Below are 25635 nucleotides of genomic sequence, written 5' to 3'. Positions count from 1 at the left end.
GACTGAAAGCTTTGAGACCAAGAATAGGCTCTTGGCTTTATATCAGCTCAGCTCCAGCTGTTGTGGTTGGTCATTTGGGGGTGAACCCACGGAAGGAAGATCTCTCCTCCCTGTAAACACGCCTTTCTAATAAAAATAAATATTAAAAAAAAAAACCTTACACGTGACTTGAGATTTTCTTTTTCCACTGTGGGCTATATGAAAGACATTACAGACTGTGTTCATTTTCCTACCAGCCCAGGCAGAACAAAACCATCTGTTAGGGCAGTCACCACAGGCATGTCCTTCCAGGTGTCTTGTCTTTGTCCCTGAAATCGGTACCAGTTGTAGAGATTGCCCCTACACCTGCTTTACTCTTTTGTGGGCAGTGGCTTGAGTGAAGGAACAGTCAACATACACACTGCTCTTCACCCCTCCTCTTCTATCTGTTCTTGCATTACTATACTCATTCCACTTCTAGATTCTTTTCCTTCTTCCAGAGTCAACTGAACAAGCCCTGTTTACCAAAAGTGTTTAATTCTGACTGATAAGTTTGAGATGTAGGTTTGGAGACAATAGGTCAAGCTAGAAAAGGCTTTCCTTGTAGAAGAATGCATAGTAAAGCAGGATTTTGGTTCACCTGGGCAGCAAGTGGGGTGGTCGGACACAAGGCCCCTCAGGTTTTGGGCACTTGTCTTTTTATGCCGTGTGTGTGGAAAAGGGCCATGTATTTTTGCAGAAACCTGCGTCCACCTGTGGTAATGTCGGACTGGCTGAGCAAAAAGCCCCTTAATGTGTGCTTACTGGACTCAACAATACACACTGGTCTTATCCTAATATGTCCCTGGCAAGGAACTGTGAAAGAGTCAAGTCAGCAGAATCAGGCAATGAAATGCCAGTGTGCCATCTTCAAGGTCATTCTGCTTGTGCCCAGTTTTACCAGGTGCAGAGTTAACCATTTGTGTTCCACTAGTCTAAAAATTAACAGACTTGACTCTCACGAAAGATGTGCATTCTAAACCCCAAAACTTCTCAGGAAATGTTATCTGTGATGTTCCCTGTCTCTAATGCTGGCTGACTACCAGTTTGTAACTTCTTACCATAAAGTTGCTACACCAGCCTAATATAGCACGCTCTCAATTATTACACACATGGCTGCCATTCGAAAACCTTCCTGAAGTCTCTACTAGGTAATAATGATTGGAAATCTAATAAGGTAACCAGGTAGACTTAATTTCGGAGACTCCAGCTATTGTGTCACACTTGCACTCCTCTCCTTTTTAAATGGCTTTAGGCTTGGGCAATTCTCAAGGTGAGAAACCTTTGTAGATGCCTTTAGAGAACCTCCATCAGAGGTATAATGAAACTACCTGCCTTTATTTTGTTTCTACTGGGCTACATAAGATAAATGATAATAACAAAATAATAGACTTTTTGTCCAATTGCAGACTTGGACGGAGGCTGGTGTAAAAATATACTTCTACAACTTGCAATGAGAATAAGAAATACATGAGTCTGGCATTTAGGGAACTGCATAATGTTTATTTCAGATTCAGATGAGAATTTACAAGCAGATGAGAGGTACTACTCCAAAGAGATGTTTCTGTCCCAACTATTAAGATTAGAATCAACAAGGGCTACAAAATCATGGCTGCATTAACTTACAAAGTGGCACCCCAGTCTAGGCTCTAAAATGTGGCAGTTTACTCTCTCACCAGTCACTTTTTGCCAAGAGCTATGCACGCTGTCCTGCGAACCTTGCCACCTGAAGGCAACTGCTTAACTGTACTTGTAATCTGCTCACCAGAGCTCCTCTAAAACCTGCGCGGTGGCCCTCGGCGGTGAGGGAAAATGGAGACGCACATCGGGACACCGTGACTGGGGCTTTGCACAGGTCATAGAGGCTCCACACTACAGTCCTCATCTCTTCCCTGCAGCCAGCCCATCTTGGTAAAGACAGTAAATCCTATTGTGGAAGATTTTTTGATTACCTAAAACATTATATTTAAACCACGCTCAATATTATTTCAGTAATTGCTGAGAAGGGCAGAAAGGTATATTAGGTCAAAGATCATGAAAGGAGAATGACTGCTGTGGAGTTTCAGGGCCTACGATCTGGGATGTGAGCAAGTGGACTTTGGCTTCTAGAAACCACATTGCTTCTGCCAGATCACACTGCAAAGCTACTGTTAGTGACTGTAATGGTCACAATGCAGTAAAAGAGAAGAATGAGGAGCTCGGGCTAGACACTACATGAGCAAACAGCAAGACCTGGCAGGCGAGGTTAACTCTTAGTTTTAGATCATAAGTTTTCACTACGAAGGTCTGCTTATTGTTGCAGAGCTTCATTGCTGAAGAGATACATACTTCTCCTGCACCTTTCTGTTAATACTTAGTCAACCACTTTAGACTTCCTGTGTAGCAGTAGCAACTTCTCCCTAATGATGAGAAACAATGACTCTACCCCTGCCATGTCCTAGAAAATGGAACTTTCTTCCTTCCAGGAAGGACATGGCATTTACCAGGCAAGCACTCCACCTTCAGAAACTGAGCATCTGTTTTTTCAGTACTACATTCAGTGCCTAGTCTATTGCTGGGTTTGAATTAGTGTTACAAAAACAGAACAGAGGGTTTTCATTTTTCCCACTTTCTATGAAAACATTTAATTTCTTCTGCACATTTCTCGGTTTTAAGTATAGCATATCTAACTTCATGAACAGTAACTTAGATACTAAAGCAGCTTTGGGAAATTCTTGAATCAAGATGATGTGGGTTTCCCAACAAGGAATCCTCTTACGATCCAGACTGCACAGGTAGACTTCTGTACTTACTGAGCATGTCTCCATATGAATTTATTGCCCAAATCCAAGTTACACTACTCTTTTTGTAAGTTCTTTATTCAGGGCAAAATAGAGCAATATGGTGAGTTGTTTGTTTCCTGGAATTGGCCCAGATCCAGGAAACAGGCAAACTCCTTGTAAAGACATAACAAAGATAAAGTATAATGTGAACATTTTGATATTAGAAGAGGGAAAAACATTTTCTAATCCTGAGATTTCTCTCCAGCTGGTCTAGTGAACTAGATCATATTTAAACTTGCTTCCTGGAACTGACAGGGAATTCATGAACCTGATCCTTTGATCTGACACCTTGGTAAGAACAGAAGAGAAAAATTACCAGCTGAAGCTGAATGAAGCAAATGGAAAAGGATAAAGTCTAATCTAGGAGAAAATATTCTGGGTCGCATTACTATATCAGTCTTGTTTGGAAAAACAGCACAACTTATGACTCTTAACTTACCTCACCAGACAGTCAATGAAGTCCACAACCTTTTCTCTGAGTGCTTCAAACCTGGTTTGCTTCTTATTTGTTCTTCTTAACTCCTTCATTTCCAGGAGGGACTATGGATGAAAGAACATACTTTTCAGGTGACTCCGAGCCAGCTGGAAGCAAATGGTGCCCATTCCATAAGATGAAACGGAACCAGATCAAGATGGGTATTGTTTACTTTTAGTGTTGAAGTCTGGTTTTTAAGCATATACAAAGAAACTTTCGGAGAAAGAAAAAAAGCAGTGATGAAGTTACGTGGCAGAGTATTCACTGCGCATATTCTTAGTTCTTAAAGAAAAGATTTGAGAAGAACCTTGCCTTCTGATAACTAGCAAAACAAATTCCATGTGTTGTGTTTCACTTGGATATAAAATCTTTTCTACATTATAATTTGGTATCAGGATAAAACAAAGTTCCTTGACAATCAAGATTCCAAAAACAGAATTATCAGAGAAGCAATATTAGCAGAAATATTGTGGCTCAAATCTAGTGTGATTAGGTGATTATGGCTCTTCTGAAACTCAACTCGCTCACACAGCAAAACACATCAGATAACCTGACTTTTTTTTTCTGCACCACGTTCCACTTTCCCATAGAATTACTTCTGTTTTTTCCTGAGCTTGCAGGACCAGCTTCCACCTATGTTGGCTGGTAAACTCTAGACTGAGCAGCACATGGATAGTGAGGATGACCGTGGGGTAAACAGGATATTTAATTTATAAGTGAATTAACAGACATCTTTATTCCTAATTGTGGTTTAAAAATGAAAACAAAGATATTAAGGCAGAGCTAATCCGGGGCACAAATGAAAAAAGGGAGTCTCACAGGATGTAGCTGGAAGGAAGAGAGTGGCCTGACCTTCTGAAGATGATAGAGGTCTGTCTTCTGAAGTCCCTTTGCCTGTGACCCAGAACTGTCTTCTTCCTCCTTGACATCTGCTTTTAATACAAAACCAATATATATCAATTACAGTAAATCCAAGTCAAGAGAACACACATTTGTACTAATCCAAAGGAAGTAAAAGCTTTTCTCAAATAAATGATTTTGTCCAGAAACTAAATATCAATAAATAGTACAGAATTTAGGCTGTCCTGAGGCTTTCACAAAGCCAGCTACTAAATTTCAGAACTGTTACCAAAGTGAAAACAATATAACCAAAGGAAAACCACTCAGGGTAATAGCCAAAAGCCTCAAATATTTGTGCTGTTATAAACAGCTTTAAAAAAAATCATACAAACTTAAATTGTTTTCCTTTGATCATGCCAAGACTGTAACTGACACATCCTACATCCTAGCTGACTTCAGTTTTACTGTATCTGAAACAATGTATTTGAGCATAATGACTCAACCATGAGACAGTGTTCAACTCATCTAAGAAAACAAAGTGTATCATGGTTCTTTCAACAAGGGGGAGGCGGGTAGCTAACCAGGCAAATGTGTAACTGAGCTGCTTCAGGACACCCATAAAGCAAGGATGTGAACTGGACCATCTGGCCTAAATCTAAGACCTCCTGTCTTAGGTACAGCTGGAAAATATGCACTGTTCCCAAAAAGAACTTTCTTTTAAGCTAAGGATAATTTCTAGCTCTAGAAAGACATTAAGATTGAAATAGCTATTTAATTCATTGTCTAATCTCATCAACATAGCACAGCCTTAAAAATAAATCTGATATATCACTCTGCCCTACTTAAACTTCCCCAGTTGTCATACTAAACCCCAAACAGTGTAAATTAAATGCCAAGCAACAAAAGATAGCATGTAGTCAAATATTTTTACGTACGCAACATGAGGCATTTTAAGGTCATTTATTAATAAATAATCTCAGACATTTTTTTTAAACACAGTAGTTTTATTTTGTAGAATTTTTCATTCTTCAGCGTGTAAATCATCTTAATCTCTTACCTCCCATTCTGAAAAGCTGCACTCTTTGACTGTCAGTGTACTTGTTCCATGTTACATGCATTCTAATTAAAACAAATCTTCACTTTCTTTGTTAAAAAATCCCTATGAATTCAATGCTGTGAAAGATTGAAGTTTATCCTTATTAAATCAATTCTACTACTTATGTCCAGTGATCATGGTTAGAAGACATTTAAGTTATGCATGATTAAAAAAGAAACAATGAATTGGTTCTATCCTAACTAGCTGTGTGATCTCAAACAAGTCACTTTGTCTCTCTGAATCTTCTGGCTGTAGCTGGACTTCATGCCACTAACCCGTGGCCCTTTACAAGTTTCATATTCTGAAAAGTGGCCCAGATTGTACTGCAGTGGCAAAAGAGGAATGCCCACAAATAACCTGAAAGGGAACCATGTGGTAAATGTGAGAACTTCCTCATTGTGACTGCACCTGGCATTCCAGTTAAGCAATGTTTTCTTCCTCTTCTACGTGTGAGCACTCAGTGGCTATGGAGGAATATGGAGTGATTTGTATAGAAGCAGTTTCCTCGGGCCAGCACTGTAGAGTAGTGGGCAAATTTTGCCTCCCACAATGTTGACATCTCATTATCTGCACTGGTTCCTGTCTCAGCTTACTGCTAAAGGCCTGGAAAAAGCAGCAGAGGATGGACCAATTGCTTAGGCACCCACCATCCACATGGGAGACCATATGAAGCTCCTGTCTCCTTGCTTCAACATGGCACAGTGCTAGCCATTACAAACCTTGGGGGGAAAGAACCAGTACAAGTGGCCGCAATGGCCAGATCTGAGCCCATCTGAAACTAGGAGCCCAGAGCTTCGTCTGGGTCTCCCATGGGGGCGAAGGGTCCCAAAGCTTTGGGTAATCCTCGACCGCTCTCCCAAGCCACAAGCAGGGAGAAGGATGGGAAGCAGGGCTGCTGGGATTCGAACCAGTGCCCATATGGAATTCTGGCACATGCAAGGCAAGGACTTTAGCTGCCAGGCTACTGAACAGGCCGAAAGCAGAGGAGTTTTAAGAGAAAGGGACACTTGACAAACAGAACAAACTAAAATGATAATTACAAGTGAGATATTTTCACCATGTCATGTCCAAGTCTATGTCCTTATAAACCAAGCTGCTTCTTTTTGCAATATCCATTACAAATTTCCCTAAATCAGGCCCAGTGTGTGGCATAGCTGCCATGTGTAATGCAAGTATTCCACACAGGTGCTGCTTGAAGTCCCAGCTGCTCAGTGAATATAACTTTCTGCTAATGGCCTAAGCATCTTTCAGCAGAATATGGCCCACGCTCTTGGGTTTGTGCTAGCCGTATGTAAGACGCAGAAGTTGTTTCTGGCTTCTGAATCTGGCTTGGCATAGCTCAGGCCACTATGGCTATCTGGAGAGTGAACCAGCACATACAAGATCTCTACCTTGCTATCTCTCTCTGCCTATTCTCAACTTTGACTTTCCAAAAAAAAAAAAATTTAAAAGAAAAAAACTTTCCCTAAGTAGAGGAAAGCAGTGAAATTGACAGCCCACCAGTTCGAAGAGACCTCGGAGGAGAAGCTGTGATGAGCTGAGAAGCCTATATGTGATGAGGCTCCTCCAGCACTTCAGCAAATACATGTGGAGATCATGCAAACCCTCTACTACTGAGGAATGCCAGGCTGCCTTAACTCACACAGGACTGAAAGATTCAACTTTTTGCAAATCAGATTAAAGCTTTCTACATATTTTGGTTATCAGCATAACACTGAACCTCACTGCTATGGAAACAGTTCGTAGATATTAACTTTTCAGGCTTACAATTGGTTTATGCAATGCTTTTGCAATCTACAAAGATTTGATGATATATTTAAAAAAAAGCATCTAAGGCCTGGCACGGTAGTGTAGAGGCTAAAGTCCTCACCTGGCATTCCCGGGATCCCATATGAATGCTGGTTCTAATCCCGGCAACCCGGCTTCCTATCCAGATCCCTGATTGTGGCCTGGGAAAGCAGTTGAGGACAGCCCACAGACTTGGGACCCTGCACCTGTGTGGGAGACCCGGAAGAAGCTGCTGCCTTTGGATGGGCTCAGATCTCTGTCTCTTACCACATCAGAACCTGGTATTTACCATGTCAGTTTAGTTCAGTCAATGTCAAAGCCAGCAGAGGGGCAGGATATTATAGTCTCACCATCAAGGCTCTCAAACTGGGCCAGGAACTCCTCGATTTTCTTTGCTGTGTTGTCAAGCTGATTTTCAGAAGAGGACTTAAAAACACTGGAACATTTCTGAAGCATGGTCATCAGTTCATCTTTTGCCAACATCCTAGAACAGAATAAGACAGGAGATATAATACAATAGAACTAACACACTTAAAAACGTTTTCTATATACTCAATGTTTCTGCTTGGGAGATGAGATACATTCTTCATTAACAGACACCAACCCCTGGGGTGATATTCTCCTTACTGTATGTGACATTCAGAAGTATTCTTGAACAATTCTCATGGTAAAGCTTAACTCAATTCTCAATTCTCAAAGCTTAACTCAAACCATTTAAAAAGACCTGGGTTTATAGCTTGGCTCTGGCATTTGCCATGTTTATAACACTGAACAAGTTTGCTACACATGTCTGACCCTTACTTTACCTGCCTTTCAAGGGAAATAGAAACGAGCATTCCATATGCAGGTTGGTTCAAGTCCCGATTGTTCCAATTTTGATCCAACTCCCTGTTAATACACCTGGGCAGTCCTGTTTCCCATCCTGCTCCCTGCTTGTAGCCTGGGAAAGCAGTCAAGGATGGCCCAAAGCCTTGGGACCCTGCACCTGCGTGGGAGACCTGGAAGAGGCTCCTGGCTTCTGCCTTGAGATTGGTGCAGCTCCAGCTGTTGTGGTCTTTTGGGAAGTGAATCAATGGACAGAATATCTTCCTCTCTGTCTCTCTTCCTCTCTCTATATATCTGACATTGCAATAAAAGATATTGTGTGAGATGTCTGCATCCCATACTGCAGTCAGTGCTCAGCAAGGCAGCTGGGTATTTGATAGGAAGGAATGTTTGTTAAAGAAAAAGCAAGAGAAGTCCCAGGAATATCCTAATTGAAGGAATTGTATAAGTACAAAGAAATGTTATTGGAATTTGAGAATAAAAAGATAGCCTTTCAGTGAAAACTGAGTTTCCATGGGGAGTAATTTTTCCCAAATAGCATGAAATTAGTTTCTTATCTTTCACTGCACCTGTTAGTTCACTAATATTTGTGTCATTAAGTCTGGATTTAAAGTGCTTTTCAGTGTCAATTTTCCTCCTACTGTGCCCATCTGTTTGGAGGGCCCAGAGGAAACCAGAACTTAATAAATATTGAGTTTTTGAGCTTTTTAAATAATATTTTCATATAAGCGATTATATCCATGGAGAAAAATTGTAAAACTGTATGCAGACACTTATCTCAAAACTAATTTCCTTTTCTCACTATCCAAATGCTCATTATTTTTTATTGAAGACAAAAGGGACATTGTACATAGAAGTGAAGCCAAAAAATGTAGATTTCTACTTCTTAATTTTAACATTTATTTATTTTTACTAGAATGGCAGATTCACAGAAAAAGACCTTCCATCTGTTGATTCATTTCCCCAGTGCCCACAACAGCCGGAGCTGAGCTTATCTGAAGCCAGGAGCCAGGAGTTTCTTCTAGATCTCCCACACTGGTGCAGAGTTCCAAGGCTTTGGGCTGTCCTCGACTGCTTTCCCGACTACAAGCAGGGAGCTGGATGGGAAGTGGAGCAGCTGGGACAAGAATTGTCACCCACATAGGATCCTGGTGCTTACAAGATGAAGATTTAGCCACTGAGCCATTACGCCAAGACCTGATATCTACTTTCAAAAGTCATATTTGTGGCCAGTGCATGGCACAGTACCCTAAGCCTCTGTGGTGCCAGCATCCCACAGGGGTACTGGTTTGAGGTCCAGCTGTTGTTCTTTTGATCCAGCTCCCCGTTTTGGGAAAGCAGCAGAGGATGGCACAATTCCTTGGGCCCCTGCACCCACATGGCACATGCAGAAGAAACTCCTGGCTTCCCATCAACTCAGCTCACGCTATTTCGACTATTTCAAGATCCGTGGATGTAGAATATCTTTCGTCTTCTCTGTACTTCTTTCAAATAAAAATAATTTCCTTTTTAAAAAATAAATAAATTTCTGGTTTTTAAAAAAAGATTTATTTATTTATTTTTATTGCAAAGTCAGATACACAGAGAGGAGGAAAGACAGAGAGGAAGATCTTTCGTCCACTGATTCACTTCCCCAGTGCCCACAACGGCCGGAGCTAAAGCCAATCTAAAGCCAGGAGCCAGGAGCTCTTCTGGGTCTCCCACGTGGGTGCAGGGTGCCAAGGCTTTGGGCCGTCCTTGACTGCTTTCCCAGGGCACAAGCAGGGAGCTGGATGGGAATGGAGCCACTGGAATTAGAACCGGTGCCCATAAATCCTGACACATGCAACGTGAGAACTTTAGCTGCTAGGCTGCTGCACTGGGCCCTTTAACAAATACATTTCTAAAAACACAAATAAAAGATTTGTTTTTGAGAGATGGTAACTGACAATAGTACTAAAATATTTATTCATATAATAGATAAGTAATTTGTGAATTATCCAACTTTAACGTAGACAGCATCACAGCAGAGAAGGCGTCAAGGGGCTCTGTGTACTCCTTTATATTTCTAATCAAAGTCAGCAGTTCTCTCTTTCACAAGGAGCGCATCACTCAGTGGTCCTGCCCCTCCCATGCCAGGCAGGGCTGTCGTGTTCTCATCTTGCAATGATCACGCTCCTTGCCCTGATTCCAAGCTGACAGATCCACGTCATCCCCATCAGGGCTCCCCTCACGTAGTCTCAATTTCTGACTAAACTGTCCCTGGCTTTCCTTCAAAGCAAGGTAAAGTTAGCAAAGATAGGGGTGGTTGCTACACTAGAATACTATACGGTACAAGCATAAGTTCAACATACAAATAAATGTTCTCAGACACAACAAGGCCACTTAACAAACTTTGGCAGGAAGTTCTGAAGGAAGGTGTTACTGGCAAGCTTAGGGCAGATTAAAAAAATAAAGAAACCAAACCTACCTCAGTAGCTGTAAGGCCGATGCATACTCCTTTGAATGCCGTATGTTCCTTTCTAAACACGCACAGTACAACTCTCTGATCTGTAAATGAACAGCATACTTGTGAGGAACCCAAAGAGCTATACTCAGATTATATAACATTCATCTGGTAAAACCTTGTACATTGTTAAAATACACAAAAAATTAATTTCATTAAAAACAACCCTTTTACTTAGATGACAACATATTTGCCATAACACATAAATAAAATTTTGTAAGAACACAACTTTCGTAAATTTCAGATGAAACTATTTGGGGACTGGCTTGCTTCACTGATTACTCTACAAGAGGAAAATAACAGAAGTGATGCAAAGATGCTCCTTGGCAGAAACCACTTCCCGAGTCAGCCACTCCCACAGGGCGGCCTCTGCTCTGGATGTGAGCATTTAGAAATATGGATCTGCAATGAACATAGGGATGCATGTTGGTTTGTCGTAAAACAGGTGTTTTGGATATATTCCTAGGAGTGCTATTGCTGGGTCATATGGTATGCAGATTTTGAGTTATTTGAGTGTTCTCCAGACTGATTTCCATAAAGGCTGTACCAATTTGCAGCTCCACCAGCAGTGGAGTAGGGTTCCCTTTTCCCTGCATCCTTGCCAGCAAGCGTCGTTGGTGTTCTTGTTTATGTGGGCCAATCTTGCTGGTGTTAGGTGGTACCTCATGTTCATTGCAGCACAATCAGTAATTGCAAAAACATGGAAGCAACCAAAATGCCCATCAGCAGAAGATTGGATAAGAAAGCTTTGGTTCATCTACTCCACGGAATACTACTCAGCTATTAAAAAAAACAAAATGCAGTTCTTTGTGGCTAAATGGACACAACTGGAAACTATAATGCTAAGGGAAATGAGCGAATCCCAAAAGATTAGATACCACATGTTTGCCTTGATTTAACCTGTAATTTTTTGTTTGGTTGTTTGTTATTTTTTGAACCTGTCATTGATACTGTCTCAACCCAGATGTTTCGAAGAATGGAACTTGCATTATTTTTAACATATTGTTTACCCAATACTATGTCAATTAATTCCATAATGTTGTATATTGATACTGAGGCCTTGTTGGGGCTTTTAACTGACTGGATCTTTACTCTGTTAGACCTATCTTCAGACCACAGAAGGTCTCCCCAAGAGGCCACTGAACTTATCTGGACAATAAGACGCTGAACTTTATGCTAGGCATGTGTTTGCAAGGAATGAATCTCAACTGAACTTGAACTATGGTTATGCAACAAGGTGGAGGAATCCACCATGGGGGGAGGGGTATGGGAGGGGTGGGGGGAATCCCCAGCGCCTATAAAACTGTACTACATAATACAATGTAAGCAACAATAAAAAAAAAAAAAAAAGAAATATGGATCTGTTCCATTTGCATCAACTCTACAGGTGTTCAGAAGGATGAAGGCTGGACGCAAAGGCCAAAACTAAGCAGAGCAGAAGCACTCCTTATGTTGGCATTCTTGGTACAAAGCAAGGTTAACCACTGAACATTCTCAAATAGATTCCTTTTCCCAGCTTACTAAGAGAGCAGGGAACCAGTTCTCTCAAAACAGGGGAAAAAGAAGTATTAAAGAGGAAATTTTAAATAACATAGTACAAATACATTATAGGGTTAACACTACCACTGGAATCTATCAAAACAAAACAAACAAAAACCCAGTATTTCGATCACCAGCAATGTGTACAGCTGGAATGCACTCAGACTGTGCTGCCATTTTAAGTGGATTCATTTCCAGTTCTGATGCTTGAGTGCTTAGCAGTATTCCCACTGTATAGATTCCAAATGAGGAAGACTTGGTTACCTGTCGCCCCAGTGGGTACTTAGGAAGAGAAGAGGTAAAGTTATGAAGACATTTCAAAGCCAGGAAGTAATTTACATGGTAAGTATGCAGGTTTTCTAGTAATGATTGTGCTTCCTCCTAAAAAAATCACACAGTATAGAGTTATGTAAGACACTGAACAGGACATAATAAAATTAGTTTCACGGATATGCAATCTCCGAAACACAGGTAAGATTCAAAAGTACAAACTGATTTGTTAATTTATGAAAATTGGAGAGACCACATAAAATTCTATGACCAAGGCAGGCGCCTATTCCTAAGCACCAAGTCTGATACTGTAACTTAGTCCCCTGCTATCTCTAGAGCTGCCACCATATTTTGGCCTCTAGAATCACCAAGCATGCAACACAGCCCCCTGGCCGAAGCCTGCCTATGCAATCACCCGAGCGGGGTCCATCAGCCCCCACTTGACCAGCATCCAAAGCCAGAGACCACCAGAGAGCGGTTTTAGAGTAATCAATGCTGAATACATGCACTCATAAATCTTCCTGCTAAATAACTGTTGGCCAAGAAAGGAGAGACTACAAAAGAAAACACAACAGGGGAACCTTATAACTCCCTGCCTTTTGCTCAGAATCTTCAATAATGCTTTTGTTTACTTTTCCAATTAAGAGAAAAATGAAAAAGAGATGTCTGAAGCCAATAAGTTTTATAGTTCAGAACTCATCAATTATTGATACATTAGTGTTCAAAAAAACCCTCTAGATGGCTACTTTCGCAATTTAGTTTCAAAAGCTATCCCTCCACCCAGGGGAGGTAAAGTGAGGAATGCTAAGATTTCTAGAGCCTCTTGAAATAGCTAAGGAATTATTTTAAAGTGTCACAGTGTATAAAACACTTTCAAGCCTCCAATTCCTATTGTAATTGGTTACTTCAGTAGCACTTTTCTTAAAATTATGACCTGTAGTTTGTTCTTCAGATTTTTTTCTCTCTAAGAAGTCAAATAAAGGACATTACTGGGTTCTGTCTTGAATTCAACATTATCTTACGGATACAATAAGTTTTGGTGTAAGCCATGCAGAAAATTACACCCAGGTATCAATAAATTGAAGCAAATTTATCTTATACAAAGCTAAAAGATATGATTTATTTTTTTTAAACTAAGTCACTTAAGAAATCAATTGCTTGTTGAACAAAATATGGTCGTTATCTGAAAGCACAGGGCAAATGAAAGAAAAGCTTTTAGTATCAACACATTTTTCCCCCTATCATTTGAGCTGACCTTTGAAAACCAGGTCTCTTACCGAAACAACAGTGGTCACAAGCAGAGGGTACATTAACCACTGCTGGGAGAGTAAACTTCAATTCCATTTTTAATGTAACCTATGCAGAGACTGCATAAAGCTATTCACTGATTTGCCCTGACATATGCTTTAATCACTTTTAAGCATGAAAAACATTTTGGGGGAAGAAAGAATCTACCACGGAATAAAATGATACTTCAAGAATGTACTACCTATTTTTTGCAGAAGAATTGAATATTCTCACTGAATTTTAGCTACATGAGAGAGGGACAGAGAAACACTTTACATAGTATGGGGCAATGTTGTACACTCAAAGAATTATATGTCCTGGTGTAAGTGAGTAGACAAACTGACCATTTTTCTCCCAGGTTGTCAGAGCCTTCATGTTTCTTACAGAACAGTGCATCCCATACTGAATAGATTTCCAGTGCTTAAAAATGTGTTTGGGTGATAGTAGTCAGAGTTGTTCCCATAGTATATGGCAGACTATTTCATCTGACACCTAACTTAGGAACCTGGGGTTTGCTTCCATCACTGGAGAACAAACCATGCTATGCTGCACTTAGTGAGAGAAGGTCTGCCCAATCTTAGTAAGGCATTTGTAAAGATTAATTCCAACTATCTGAAATCTTTGCCTTGTGGTCTCGCTGTAGAAAATATCTGCACACACAATTCCTTGCCTCCTCCATATATGTGTTCTTATCAGGTGCAACAGTACACATCACAAATGGTTAACTTCTCTGCAAAACCTGTCCTCTCACTGCTCTCACATACCTGGAATGCCTTCACCTAACCAGAACAATTTCTATTCCACTTTATGGATAAGAAGGTTTTGTTGCTGGGGGAAATTTCCCAGGTAATACATGAAAGCAGAATCACACATGCAAAAACAAAGCTTAGCGAAGCATTAGTCCTACTTTACATTCATTAACTTTTTCCTAGGCATCCTGTCTGCACACCAGTCATGGCAGTCATCATTTTATTTCATAACAGTGTTTAGGAAGATTCTTTTCAAGCAGACCCTTTGGCTAGGAATATTCATCACTTCCCAGAAACAGTTTTCTCCATCCTTGAATCACAAGACTTCTGAACCTTTACTCATGTTGACACTCATGCAGGAACAGCTATAAGAAAATGGCAGATGCACTCCAACTTTGTTTCTTTCCCACTTGCTGTCTTAGAGTTCTCCCTCCAGATTCTTGCATGAAAAGCTCTATAACTTGGTTTAGGTCTTCAATCAAACTTCACCTTCTCATAGTAAGCCCTTAGCTAAAATCTCAATGTCATTCCCCATGTGCACTGAGCTTTATACTCCTTTCTCTGCTTCACTGTTTTCTTTTTAACACTATCATTAGCACAGATATTTACTTTCTCTTGTGGCCAGGATAGATTGAAAGCTCAAGGACAGCAAAGACTTTCTGTGCTGTGACCATTTCTGCATTCTCAGGATCAACCAACACCTGGCACATAATATTCCCAAGATATTTCTCAGAGAAGAAATATATTAGAGGCTGCTGTGGTAGCTCAATGACTAATCCTCTCTCTACAAGTGCTGGCATACCATTTGGGCACTGATTGGTGTCCTGACTGCTCCACTTCTGAACCAGCTTCCTGCTATGGACTGGGCAGGAGAGGATGGCCTAGGTCTTTGGGCCCCTGTACCCACATGGGAGACCTGGAAGAAGCCCTGGCTTCAGATTGGCTCAGCCCCAGCCACTGCAGCCGTTTGAAGAGTGAGAGAGCAGACGGCACATCTGTCTCTCCTTCTCGCTGTAAATTTGCCTTTCCAATAAAAATAAATACATCTTTTTAAGAAAGAAAATACATTGATAGATGAAGGCTAATGGTTCTTTTAGATAAAAAACTTGTCTCATTTGATGTGGCCTAGATTTCTTAAGTTTTCAAAAGACAGAAGTCTGAATTGGTAACTAAAATTTCTAAATTTATAAACATTGCCTCTAAGAAATGGTATGATTTATTAAAAAAAAAAGCTTATAGATTACCAGATGCCACTTATGTGTAATAAATATACTGTCTTAAACAAGTCATCTCCAGTCTTACCTTGTTCACTATTCTTTTAAATAAAATCACTTTTATGTTGCTTGTTTATACATGTCCAAGCAGTTATAGTTGATTTCATTAGAAAAGAAATGAATATATATATATATATATAATTTAAATACATATGGTATGGAAAAATGATTAATTACATTTGCCATAATGCATTGCTTTTGCATTTGTTTCTAAGTTCTATATTTTAACACTTCTTTGTTAATAACTGTCTGTAAAGGGGTAAACAGTGACATCTAAGAAGATTTAATGAAATCATGCAAAAACTGTACTATTCTGTAATTTTATCTCTTCAACCAATCCACTGTTTTTTAAAAACTGATTAAAAAAAAGATTATACTGAATTTCAGGATTAAGTGCCACCAGCTGTCTGAGAATTCAGCTTCTCCTTTATTATCTTGCTACAACGAAGCCTTATTTTACTGATTAGTGAGAAATTTCAGCTGGCAATGTTTTCCAGCTTCAACTTAGCATTGTAAAAGAATGCCAAACCATAGCTTTATCCCAGCTCTGATGTGAACTATGTGCCAGTCTTTTCATCTGTCTGTACTTTGGGTTTTCTAATTCCTACTGAGGCAGTTTAGATCAGGAAAAGCACTTGATGAAAGGTTGGGATTTAAGTTGCTAGATCGTGACACACCAGGCTAGTCCTAGTTCATCTGAGTGTTTGATAGATTGTAGCTGTCTCTTTTTGTTCCCCCTTCTCTTCTCCATTTATCATGTTTTAAATAGATTTCCCCCTCCTTCTGCCCTTTACATCTATCAAAAGAAACAGGGCAGAGGTGAGAACAAAGTCTCCATCAAACCTGTGAACCGATTTTGGACATTTTCTTCTTGAATCACCAAGATAAGTCTACCCAGTGGTGAAAAGAAGTCTTTGCCCTGCCACTAACTTTCTAATCACTGTCCTTTCCCTGGGAAGCAGGGCTTCACCTGTAAGTTGAGGACACTGAATCAGGTAATCCTTCTAATAGACAGCAGTCCGCTACATTCCTAAGGTCAGGATTTCCCATTCTCAATGGATCTAAAATCTAATTAAACAAATAGAGATGTGAAACATTAATATGTCATGAAAGTCCAACAGTCACACATAGGTGATGACTTTTTTCAGCAATTTATTTTATTTCTATTTGAAAGACAGTTACAGAGAGGAGAGACAAGAAGAGAGAGACCTTCCATTGACTGGTTTGCTGTCTAAACCAATCCAAAGCCAGGAGCCAGGGAGTTTTTCTTGGGCTCCCATGCAGGTACAAGGTTCCAAGGACTTGGGCCATCCTCTACTGCTTTCCCAGACCACAAGCAGATAGCTGGATGAGAAGTGGAACAGCATAACACAAACTGACACCCATATGGGATGCCTACGCTTAAAGGTAGAGGATTAGTGTACTATACCACAGCACTGCCCTGACTTAATGTTTTTAGTTTAGTATGAATTACAGTATGGAGTTTAACTCTTTCAGGCTTGAAAACCATGGCAAAGAGCTTTAAGGAAGATTTCAATGCAAATACATGAGTGATTCTTAAATAACACACAGAAGTAGTCTCCTAAGCCTGCTCTATTGCCACAATACTTGAAAACTTCATTTCTGACTTCTCAAACACTAATTTAAAATGCTAGGCACTTTCATGTCAGCGAATATTAATTCTTAGTGGTATTTTACAAAGTGCATTTGGCATGAGGCCTGGGCGTTAAATGCCAGGTTTTCCATTGAGTAACTGTGACATGTTAGATAGGTAAGCTACTTTACCATTTGTGTCTCTACTCACTCACACAAAGGGATAAAAGCATCTGTCTAGGTGGTTGTTATGTTGCACAATGAGCCACTGCATAAAAAAACACTAATTAGGAAGAACTATTAATATTTCCCCAACTCTCCCCATATTTGCACAAACATTTGCACTTGTCACAGTTTCTAAGGATTTAAGAAACTTCCCAGCATTTCAAAGCCAAATGTTTTTTAAATATCAGAAAATGATGAAAATTATGCAAATAGGCTGTGATGCTAGGATTTTCAAATCTCTCTGTACAATCAAATTTAAACAAAATTTCAAACACAATAAATACTGCATCTTTGTAACTACAGTAAATTTGAAAGCTCTATATCAGGTCCTTTTGACAGCTCAATTTTTGATAAAATATATTTCTACAAATAATCTGTTTTAAAAGTAAGAATAAAAGTAAACTTGATCACCAAGACAATACAATGGATCAAAACATTTAAAAAAATACATATATATATACACACATACATATATATATCCAGCGTATGAGTCTACTACTTCTATTTTTTTTAAGCTTTCTAATTGAAAATTTATTTATTTTTATTGAAAAGGCAGATTTATAGAAAGAAGGAGATAAACAGTGAAAAAGGTCTTCTATCTCCTGATTTACTCCTCAACTGACTGCAATAGCCAAGTGTGAGCTGATCCGAAGCCATTTCCCATTCTGGTATTCCCAAGAGTATGGATCATCCTCTACTGCTTTCCCAGTCCATAAGCAGGGAGCTGGATGGGAAGTAGAAAAGCCAGGACACACTGGCATCCAAATGGATGCTAGTGCCTACAGGCAGAGGATTAGCCAGTGAGGCATCAAGCTGGCCCCCTTTCTTTTTTTCTTAACTTTTATTTTATTTTGATTATCTTTACATAGTTGATTAGGGCACAAACGGTTAAAGGCTATGGGGAAGTGGGTAAGAACATTGTCTCCCAAATCTTTTTTTCTGTATCTGGGGAATGGAAGGAGATTAAGAGAGAAGCCCCACCCAGCCTCCCAACTGTCCCAGTTCCCCCATGTGGGTCATGCTCTGAGGGCACTGCACAAATGGTTTTGATAGTTCAACAGTTCTCAACTGCTGCCAACCTCATCTTTCCAAGCATGATGAAATCTCTCCAGAATTCTGGCTGACATAGTCTTCCTTAGAGTCTCCCCTTCCCGATATTTTCACTGCCAACACTTGGCTGGGGTAGTTGATTCATTTGTTCTGTCCTCTATGGTACCAGGTGTCCTCTGCAGGTTCCAATGGACTGAAATATCTTCCATGTGCACCTGATATGTTATCCACTGCTCTGTTTGAGCCTCTGAGGAGGTTCAGTTTTGACACTTGCACTTCATGGTCAGATCATGGAACCTATACTTCTCTCCATGGTTGGGGTTTTGAGATCAGCAGTTCAGTTGGAGGGATACCCAAACAAACTTCATCTGAAGTGATTCCAGACCTGATTCTTTTGTGTGTGCATGTCCATACAGGGTCTGGCACAGTCGACTGCCCCAGTCAGCTTATGGATATGCCAGTGGTAGCAATTGCTAGGTCAGTTCTGTTTCTAGCCTTGTCTTCCACATGAACCAATGGGTGTTGCAGTCAAGACTGATTCTGCCCAGCACATATTCAGCCTTCACACAAACCAGTGGGAGCTGCAGCCTAGTCGGAGCGACCCGCAATAACCCCCACAAGGCCCGCCCCTGCCCTTGTTCCCATGCTTGGCACTACATACAGCAGACTTGTCCAGTCTGTCCCACATCTCATTTAGCTCTCGTACATGTCAATGGGCATTGAAGCCTAGTTCAATCCAACCAGCACTACTTGGTGGGGGGGGGGGGGGGGACTGCTCAGTCTAGCCACTGCTGCCCCAGTCCTGGTTTTCATGCTTTCCAGTGGAAGCGGCAACCCAAGAGATAGGCGCCCACTATTTTCCAACGGGGCCACTCCCACTCCCGGAACATGCACTTTCCAGGTAGTTCTGCAGTTAAACTTAACAGAATTGGCCCCCAGAGCCATCCTCTTCCAGCTGATGCTATGGCAAAACCCAACCAACCCTCACACACTATGATTTTGTTTGCTCCAGTAGGAGCAGTCAGCCCAGCTTGGCTTTTCCCTGACCTGATCTAGCCTCACATGAGCTCCACAAGTCTTGTAGCCCTGCTTGGTCTGGTCTGCCCCCATCTGAACTCACGCTTTCCAGTGGAGATAACAGTCCAGTAGGGGGGCCTTCCACATTTCCCCTATCAGCTTTGCCTCCTCCCTGGTTCTCACATGTGCTGGTTGGGTGCTGTGGCCGAGTCTGGCATGGTCCCCCTCACTTTGGCATTTGCCAGTAGGTGCTGTAGCCTGGCCTAGGTTGGCCTACCCTCAACTCCAGCAGACGCTGGTGGGGGTTACAGCTTAGCACATACCGGCAGACACCCAGTCACAACCATAATGTGCACTGGTAGGTGTTGTAACCGAACCCAGCTCAACCCACACTCTCTTCTGGTGCTCAGATTCACCAGAGGTTGATGTGAACTGCTTGAGCCTGGTCTGCCCCCAACCTATGCCAAATGTATGCCAGTGGGCACCTTTCCCTGGCCTGGTCTGGGCTGCTCCCTATTGTGGTTCTTGCACTCACCTACAGGGTCTGTGTCCAGACAAAGGAGTTTCCCAATCTCCTCCATGAGAATCTCTCTTTATTCCAGATTCTTGCACATACTGGTTGGTCCATGGGCCAGCCCTACTTCGTCCGCCTCCTATCTTAACAGTAACAGTGGCCTTTCCTGATTGGCCTTCAGCCTATTTTGGTTCTTACTGTAGGATGTTTCAGCCCAGCCAATGCTCATCCATACCCAGAAACAGCTCAAACATGGCTCAGTAGGGGAAGAGACCCAGCCTAGTTTGTCCTACACCTGCCCTGGTCCTCCAGAACACTAGATGGTGCTGGAGTTTAGCCCTGATTGGTACGCCCAGCCTCAGTCCACACTTGTGCTGAGGGACACTGCAGCCATATCCAGACCAGAACGCAGCTCCCACTCCGGCCCCCACACTCACCAGTGGGAACCCCAACCCAGTTAGGGTGTCCTCTTAGCTCCCCCAACCAGGCCTGTTCGCAGCCAGTGATCACAAGAGTGCCAATGGTTGCTCTGACCCAACTTGGCATAGCCCCTCACCTGTCTTGGCCTTTGCTTTCGATGCTGTGGCCTAGCATTCCTGGCTCATGCAGACCAGAAGGTGTAAGAGCCTACCTCGGCATGACCTGAGCTCCATCCTGATTTCTGTTTTTCCTTGTGAGTTAAGGTTTGCTCAGCCCTGCCTGATCCACCCCTTTCCATAACCAACCCACACATCAGCCAGCCATTGGGATCTGCTTTGCCCAGCTTGCCTGACTTCCAGGCCTGGACCATACGATCATCAGTGAGAGTTGCAACCCACTAGGGTAGTTTCCCAAGTTCCCCCAATTGATCCCCTCCCAGACCCAGACATCACAGATGCTAGTGGTTGTTAGGCCAGTGACCGGTACAGTCTGCTCTTCCATCTTGGCCTTGTATGAGCTGGTGAACATTGCAGCTTGGCCCACCCTACACTCTGTTTTAGCATGCACATGCGGGTGCTGCTGCCTTGACCTGCCCAGGCTGTTCTCGGTCTCTTTACCCATAAGTGGTGGCAGGTTCCACTGTCACAAGTAGCTCAGCCCATTACCACCCCAACTCTTGAGCTAACCAGCGGGACTTGCATTTCCACAGGGTTGGGCCCACACATTCCCCGCAGAAATCTACCCCCAGGAACTGGTTCTCTTGAGTGCTGGTTAGTGTCATGACCCTGCCAAGTGTGACCCTTACCCTATTCTGACAGTCAGGTACTGATATCTACCCTTGTCAGACAGACCCCCATCTATAGCTTTCATGTGGAATGGCATTTGGCAGTCAGTGGAACTCTACACTAAACCCCATCTCAAGACTTCCATGTGGGCTGGTAAATTATTCTGACCCAAACAGATCTTATGGACTCTCCCCTCCAAACCACTAAGCCTCAGTCCCCATGTTTGCCAGAAAGTTCCGTGACCCTGTCACTGCGGATCACACAGGATTTATCCCTCACCTACTCTCACACTGGTCTTATCCATGGATGTCACAAGGTAGCAATTACATACCCTAAACACCCTAGAGCCCATTGCCAGGTGGCCTGCAGGCGGAGTCTGGCACCCAGTGGCCACACTGGCTGCCTAGAGCCCAGGACTTTCTCACCATTTGGCAGCAGTGGCCATAGCCTGAGTCCCACGCATTGGGTCTGACCTGGCTCAGGTACCCCCTGCAGCTGCCGCTCGGTAAGCGAGTCTTGAGCATCACCCAAACCCCACGGCCAAACCAGCCCCTTTTCTATTACATCTGAAATCTAGTTGTACCACCAATCATAAAGCAATGTCAACAAGGGAATGCAGATTAACCAGATTTGATCAGCACATACATGTAATGCATTATTGCACTGTAGCTCATAAATATGTAGACAATTATTATTAATTTAAAATTTCTAATTAAAAATAAAGTCATAATTTAAAAATAATGAGAAACGCATGATTTTGGACCAGTCCAGATCTGGCTGGTGCAGCACTTTGGAGAGTGAACCAGCAGATAGAAGCTTTCTTTCTCCCTAACTCTGACTTGCAAATAAAGAAATCTTTAAAGTTAAAAATCCATGCTTGTTTAACAAGCTAGGTTATCTATTTCCAATTAAGCCTAATATGGTGCCAAATCTAATTTACAATAAAATGAAATTTTAAAAAGGAACCTAATTTACTGTTAGAAAAAGCTAAAACAGCTAAATAAAGTGACAGCATCCCATAGCCACAAGGAAACACAAAGATTAACACTCAGCTCTCATACGGGAATATCTGGGTTTGAATTGTGGTTTCTTCCCAATTCTAAATGGCCACTAATGGGAACTTTGGAAAGCAGGATGTGATGGCTTAACTAGTCGGGCCCCTGAAAACTCCTTGGATTGGGTTCCTGGATCCTGGCTTAAGTCTAACCTAGCACTGACTATTGTAGGCTCCTAAAGAGTGAACTAACAGACGGGTGGTTTCTATCTCTATCTATTAAATAAGCATAAAAATCAGAAAACAAAGATTTGGTTAAATTTCAGTGACAGGTTTGGAAGCCCTGAAGTTATGAGAAACTTGACTAATGGGCGCTTATACAATCTTAAATTTAGAAGAATTTAACTGACTTACCAAAGCAGACATTTTGGTGTATATAACTGGGGACATGTTACTAAGAAATGAGAAACCGTATTAAAATCCTCAGCATTTCGGGCCTGGTGTGGTTGTCTAGTGGTTAAAGTCCTTGCCTTGAACATGCAAGGATCCCATATGGGTGCTGGTTCTAATCCCGGCAGCTCCCCTTCCCATCCAGCTGCCTGCCTGTGGCCTGGGAAAGCAGCTGAGGACAGCCCAAAGCCTTGGGACCCTGCACCCAATGTGCGAGATTATGAAGAGATCCTGGCTCCTGATGTCAGATTAGTGCAGCTCTGGCTGTTGCGGTCACTTGGGGAGTGAATCACTGGATGGAAGCTCTTCCTCTCGCTATATATCTGAGTTTGCAATAAAAATAAAACAAATCTTCAAAAAAAAAATCTTCAGCATTTCATCAGTGACATTAAGCCTTGGTTTGAAATCCCTAGTGAATACAAATGTACATGGGTTCGGCCTGCTACATATTTTTTAGTATCAGTATACTTTTAAAACCCCATACGTGAAGGTTATTAGTTACAAACCTAGCATACTGTTTTGAAGAAGTATCTATAAAATTAATAAATCCACAATTTTGAGGGTTTTGACATTTTTTTTGTAACACCTTGAATTCAATAAGAATATAACTGAGACAGTCATTTGTTTACAGTGTATCTTGAGAAAGGAGCAAGATGAATGTCTTCTTCCAGGGAGACAGTTTGAAATGAATGGTGCTCAGAGTGGTCTCCAGCACAGGGGTACCAGAATCCTGAGACCTCACCTAGAGCTATGAAATCAAAGATGGGGTGAAGCTCATTATTTGGTTTTAAAAACCCTCTGGGTAGGCTCGGTGTGGTAGCCTAACGGCTAAAGTTCTTGCCTTGAATACACAGGGATCCTAATGAGCGCCGATTCTAATTCTGGTGGCCCTGCTTCCCATCCAGCTCCCTGCTTGTGGCCTGGGAAAGCAGTCAAAGATGACCCAAAGCCTTGGGACCCTGCGCCCACATGGGAGACCCAGAGGAAGCTCCTGGTTCCTGGCTTCAGATCGGCTCAGCTTCTACTGTTTGTAACTTGGGGAGTGAACCATCAGATGGAAGATGGGCACAACACTGGCTGTTGCAGTCACTTGGAGAGTAAATCATTGGACAGAACATCTTCTTCTCTGTCTGTTCTCCTCTCTGTATATCTGACTTTCCAAATAAAAATTAATCTTTAAAAAAAAAAGACCCAGTACTGTACTGTATAAATATTAGAATGTGTATATGTGTGTTTTATAAAATTGATTCAAATACATATTATAGGGATAGGGATATTCTTTTTCATGAAAGGAAAAATAGAAGAATGAAACTGAAAAAAAAGACATACCTTCAAAGATCTCTCATTGGTCAAGAGTGCAACTTGCTTTTCTGGTGTTTGCTTTTCCACATGCCTACAAATTTTTATCATCCCACACACAAAAAGAGAAATTAAAAATTCTACATAACTGAATAGCAAAATAGAAAAGATAACTGCTAGAAAGATGATAACACGTTTCCAAGGATACATCCTAGGTAACAGTCATGGTTTGAGGGTAATTTTTAACTGCTTCAATCAGCTGTGCTTCAGTCCTTGGGTCTAATTACCAACACCACAGACTCCAGAAATAGGAAATGTTACTTCTAAAAATAAGTCTGGAGAACTTCCAAATTATGTCCATCTTTAAAATATCTTTCTTTATGCTAAATATTTAAATCCAACAAGAAAATCCCACAAGTAAGGATTGGCACAATTTACTATTGCTCCAAATAAAACTAAAAGGTTACTGTTCCCTTTTCAACCTCAATAGTAACTGGATATTGTTTCTTAATTGGTCTTAAATTTTATACAAAACATGTTCATTATATGCTTCTCTTTTTACCTCTGAAATGAAGGGAGACGTAGAATGTTTTCACACTGATTAGCTGATAAAAAATTTATTCTTTTTTTGGCTTCTGGGAGATCACAGCAAAGAACACTCAAGGGCTGAGAATAAAAATGCTCTAATAGAGAAAGCTGAAAGAAATGTGAAGATGAAATATAGTTATTATATTTTGGCAGTTAATTTTTGCCGTAAGTCTGTTCAATTTAAGTTCACTTTCGAAACAGCAAAAGTATTTACAGTGATTAATATATTTAATAATGTCACAATAACACTGCAAACAACACACAAATGGGTCATACAGCCCCAGTATTTTAGGTATCTTTTTTGTGGGCAAGTTTGAAAAATGATCATCTCTGAAATACAAACAAAACAAACATAAATGGTTATATTACCATCAGTGCAAGCAACTCAAAATGGTTGTAAGTGTGGTATGGAGGGGATTGGGATGAGACCACAGCATCTAAGAGACACTCCAATACTTGCAAGAAAGTAGCAACTTAAAATCAGTGTGAAAGGGGCCACTGTTGTAGCACACAGAACTAAGCTGCTTTCTGCAACACCAGTATGCCATACCAGAATACTGGTTTGAGTCCCAGCTGCTGTACTTCATATCTAGCATCCTGCTCATGAGAGTGGGAAAGCACTAGCAGACGGGCCAAATACTTGGATACTTGGACCCTACCACCCTTGTGGGAGACACAGATGGAACTCTAGAGTCCTGGCTTTGACTAGGACCAACTTGCCACTGAAGACATTTGCAGAGTGAACTAGTGATAGAAGTGTTCTCACACTCTCTACCTTTCAAATCAATAAATCCTTAAAAAGAATACAGTCAGTGTACAATAATCAGCTGCAATAAGTAAAAAAATGCTACAATGATAAAAGCTGTGGCTACTGTTAACAAAGAATAGTGAAAATTCAACCTTTTCTAAAGGGCCCGGCATAATGGTTCAATGGCTAAATCCTAACTTAACATGCAACGAGATCTCATATGTGTGCCAGTTCATGTCCTGGCTGTTCCACTCTCCATCCAGCTCCCTGCTTATGGCCTGGGAAAGTAGTAGAGGAAGGCCTCTCTTTTATATATACATATATATACACACACACTCCCCCAATCTTAAGGGATGTAGTAGGAAAAAGTTATCTGATAGCACAAATCAGCCATTTTGAGCTTTTTCTGTTTTAAGTGAACGGCTAATGAATTGATGAGCTGATACAACTGAGCATATGACAGCCATGGCAAGATAAAATCTTT

General features: G+C 41.3%; 1 protein-coding gene across 2 annotated transcripts in view; it reads right to left on the bottom strand.

Annotated features, from left to right (window-relative positions):
- Positions 1-25635, bottom strand: part of ORC3 (origin recognition complex subunit 3) — a 61778-nt gene that overhangs the window by 5764 nt on the left and 30379 nt on the right. Inside the window, exons 10-16 of one of the 2 annotated variants that reach the window (XM_040983745.1) lie at positions 24378-24511; positions 23846-23909; positions 12153-12269; positions 10314-10393; positions 7390-7523; positions 4168-4247; positions 3280-3380 (exon numbers count right to left, since the gene is read on the bottom strand). In XM_040983745.1, coding sequence (XP_040839679.1) covers positions 3280-3380; positions 4168-4247; positions 7390-7523; positions 10314-10393; positions 12153-12269; positions 23846-23909; positions 24378-24511 — 710 coding nt within the window. The remainder of the gene's footprint in view (positions 1-3279; positions 3381-4167; positions 4248-7389; positions 7524-10313; positions 10394-12152; positions 12270-23845; positions 23910-24377; positions 24512-25635) is intronic. The other variant, XM_040983747.1, reaches the window with a different exon arrangement.

The sequence above is a fragment of the Ochotona curzoniae genome, unplaced genomic scaffold (assembly GCF_017591425.1).
Source record: "Ochotona curzoniae isolate NIBS_2020 unplaced genomic scaffold, NIBS_Ocur_1.0 contig_3819, whole genome shotgun sequence".
NCBI classification, from domain to species: Eukaryota; Metazoa; Chordata; class Mammalia; order Lagomorpha; family Ochotonidae; genus Ochotona; species Ochotona curzoniae.
Note: the sequence above shows the minus strand (reverse complement) of the source record. Positions and strands in the feature narration are given on the sequence as shown.